At 42.5% G+C, this 1,833-nt stretch overlaps 1 protein-coding gene across 1 annotated transcript in view; it reads right to left on the reverse strand.

Moving 5' to 3' along the window:
• Positions 1-674: 674 nt before the first annotated feature.
• The window catches only part of LOC139050857 (cathepsin D-like), a 36,821-nt gene continuing 35,662 nt past the window's right edge, over positions 675-1,833 (reverse strand). Inside the window, exons 4-5 of the mRNA XM_070527655.1 lie at positions 1,518-1,616; positions 675-929 (exon numbers count right to left, since the gene is read on the reverse strand). Of these exons, the coding sequence (XP_070383756.1) occupies positions 765-929; positions 1,518-1,616 (264 nt within the window). The 3' untranslated portion in view covers positions 675-764. The remainder of the gene's footprint in view (positions 930-1,517; positions 1,617-1,833) is intronic.

Raw genomic sequence — 1,833 nt, forward strand, 5'->3', positions numbered from 1 at the left:
CTCGAAACAGGTTAATATTGTTACGGCTTATACTTGCTGTAAGGGGACATTCATCGATCAGCCATTCTCTCCAATTTATCAAGTACAACACGTTCCTTGAAGTAAAGCTTGAATGGTTAACTAGGAAAAGATTACTAATAAAATTCACGAACAATTATCGCATCATATCGCAATGCTTCGACTTGGACCTAGGTAATTCTTTTACTGGTAAAGATGGGACTACTTTGTATCCTAATGGATCGAAAGACAGCAAGGTTCCGGAGCTTCTGTTGCTCCACTGAGGCCAGACTATAGGAGAAAATACTTTGAAAACGCTGACGTCGCTCTGAAGTGAAGATTTTAAGCATTTCTCGCATTCGAAGGCTTCCCGTTCACGCCAGTGTGACGTCAACCCTCGCCGACGTCTAGCTGACGTATGTAGTCAAATGGAGTTGCCGCGTGAGCAAAAAAAAAGAAATAATAATAATAATAATAATAATAATAAATAAAAAAGTATGGCCTTCACGTTCTTTTCTAGTAATCAACCTCCTGTAACGCGAGGCCGACAAAAAGATTTCACATAACACTCTATCAGCAAAAAATGATTAGGATTGCTCTGTAGCTTAACTTCACGGGTAGTGTTCCCTAAAATGTCCGGTATTTGAGAGTCAGTAATGCCCCAGAGCACGCATCCATACATTTCAATTTATTGCGTAGTTTTGCGTTCACCATCTCACGGCAACGTGACTTTGAAGAGGAACGCACATGGATGCGTGCAGAAGGATCTAGCGCGCTTCGGCAAATCCGATTCTGTCGGCATCTCGGTCAAAGACTGTGTAGAATTTCCGCATGAAAACTTGACCCAGGATCCACAAGGGCTTCTTCGTGCCATAGTCGTCAGTAGTTCCAAGGCCGGCGTAGCATCGCACTTGGTTGTCGAATGCTAGCAACTGCGTTGCGAAAAGAAGGGAGTCGTAACGATGCAATTTGCGGAGCGATGGTGCATGCACGCAGCGAAGAAATCAGGGCACGTATTCACAAAAAGCACTTGCGCAAAAACGGGCTATTAGCGAAGTCATCTGGTCAATGGCAAAAAACACGTACGAAAAAAAACTTTTCTGAAACCGGCTCTATCTGTCTATCATTTTTACTTTATACCATTTGGCACCTCTTGATGTCGACGTGGTGCGCACCGCAGTCACCAGCTCAGCGGAGAGCGGTTTTGTGCTTCAGTGAACAAAAATAGGAGCAATAGTACCACAGAAAAGAAAGCATCAAACAGAGACAGAATTACAGGAAATGACACTTGCAGACGCAATGAAGAAGTTCGCCACGCCGCTGGGTTATTTGCCATGGAAACTAGCGACGAAAGATACGAAACAATGGGAAAATAACATAATTTTTGTAATTGCTTTTGAGATAGTGGTACAAGCATCATGACACATTGGTTTTAGTTTTTTGATTTCCACGTCCTTCCTCTTTTGCCCATGCTGCTCAAATAATGGTGGCCCAGTCTATAGAAAAAGCTTTCAGCTTACCTTGACTATGTAGTCCGCACCTTTGAGTGTATGCTGTCTGCCGCCAATGGTGAATACGAGCTTCGGCAACTTGCTAACTTTCTTGCAATCCACGAGGTACTGTGGTATTTTACAAGAAAAAAAAAAGGAGGTAACACTGACGTCTTAGCCATGTCCCCTTCAAACATACGGTTATCATTTCGTCGATATACCATCGGGCTCATTCTCAGATATACTACATTATATGCCATTATGGTGATAATTATGTCGGTAATTTTCATCCGAGAACCATAACCATACTGAAATAAAGAAGATGTTACCTTGCAATTTAGAGGTT

Source organism: Dermacentor albipictus, chromosome 1, assembly GCF_038994185.2.
Source record: "Dermacentor albipictus isolate Rhodes 1998 colony chromosome 1, USDA_Dalb.pri_finalv2, whole genome shotgun sequence".
Classification (NCBI taxonomy): domain Eukaryota; kingdom Metazoa; phylum Arthropoda; class Arachnida; order Ixodida; family Ixodidae; genus Dermacentor; species Dermacentor albipictus.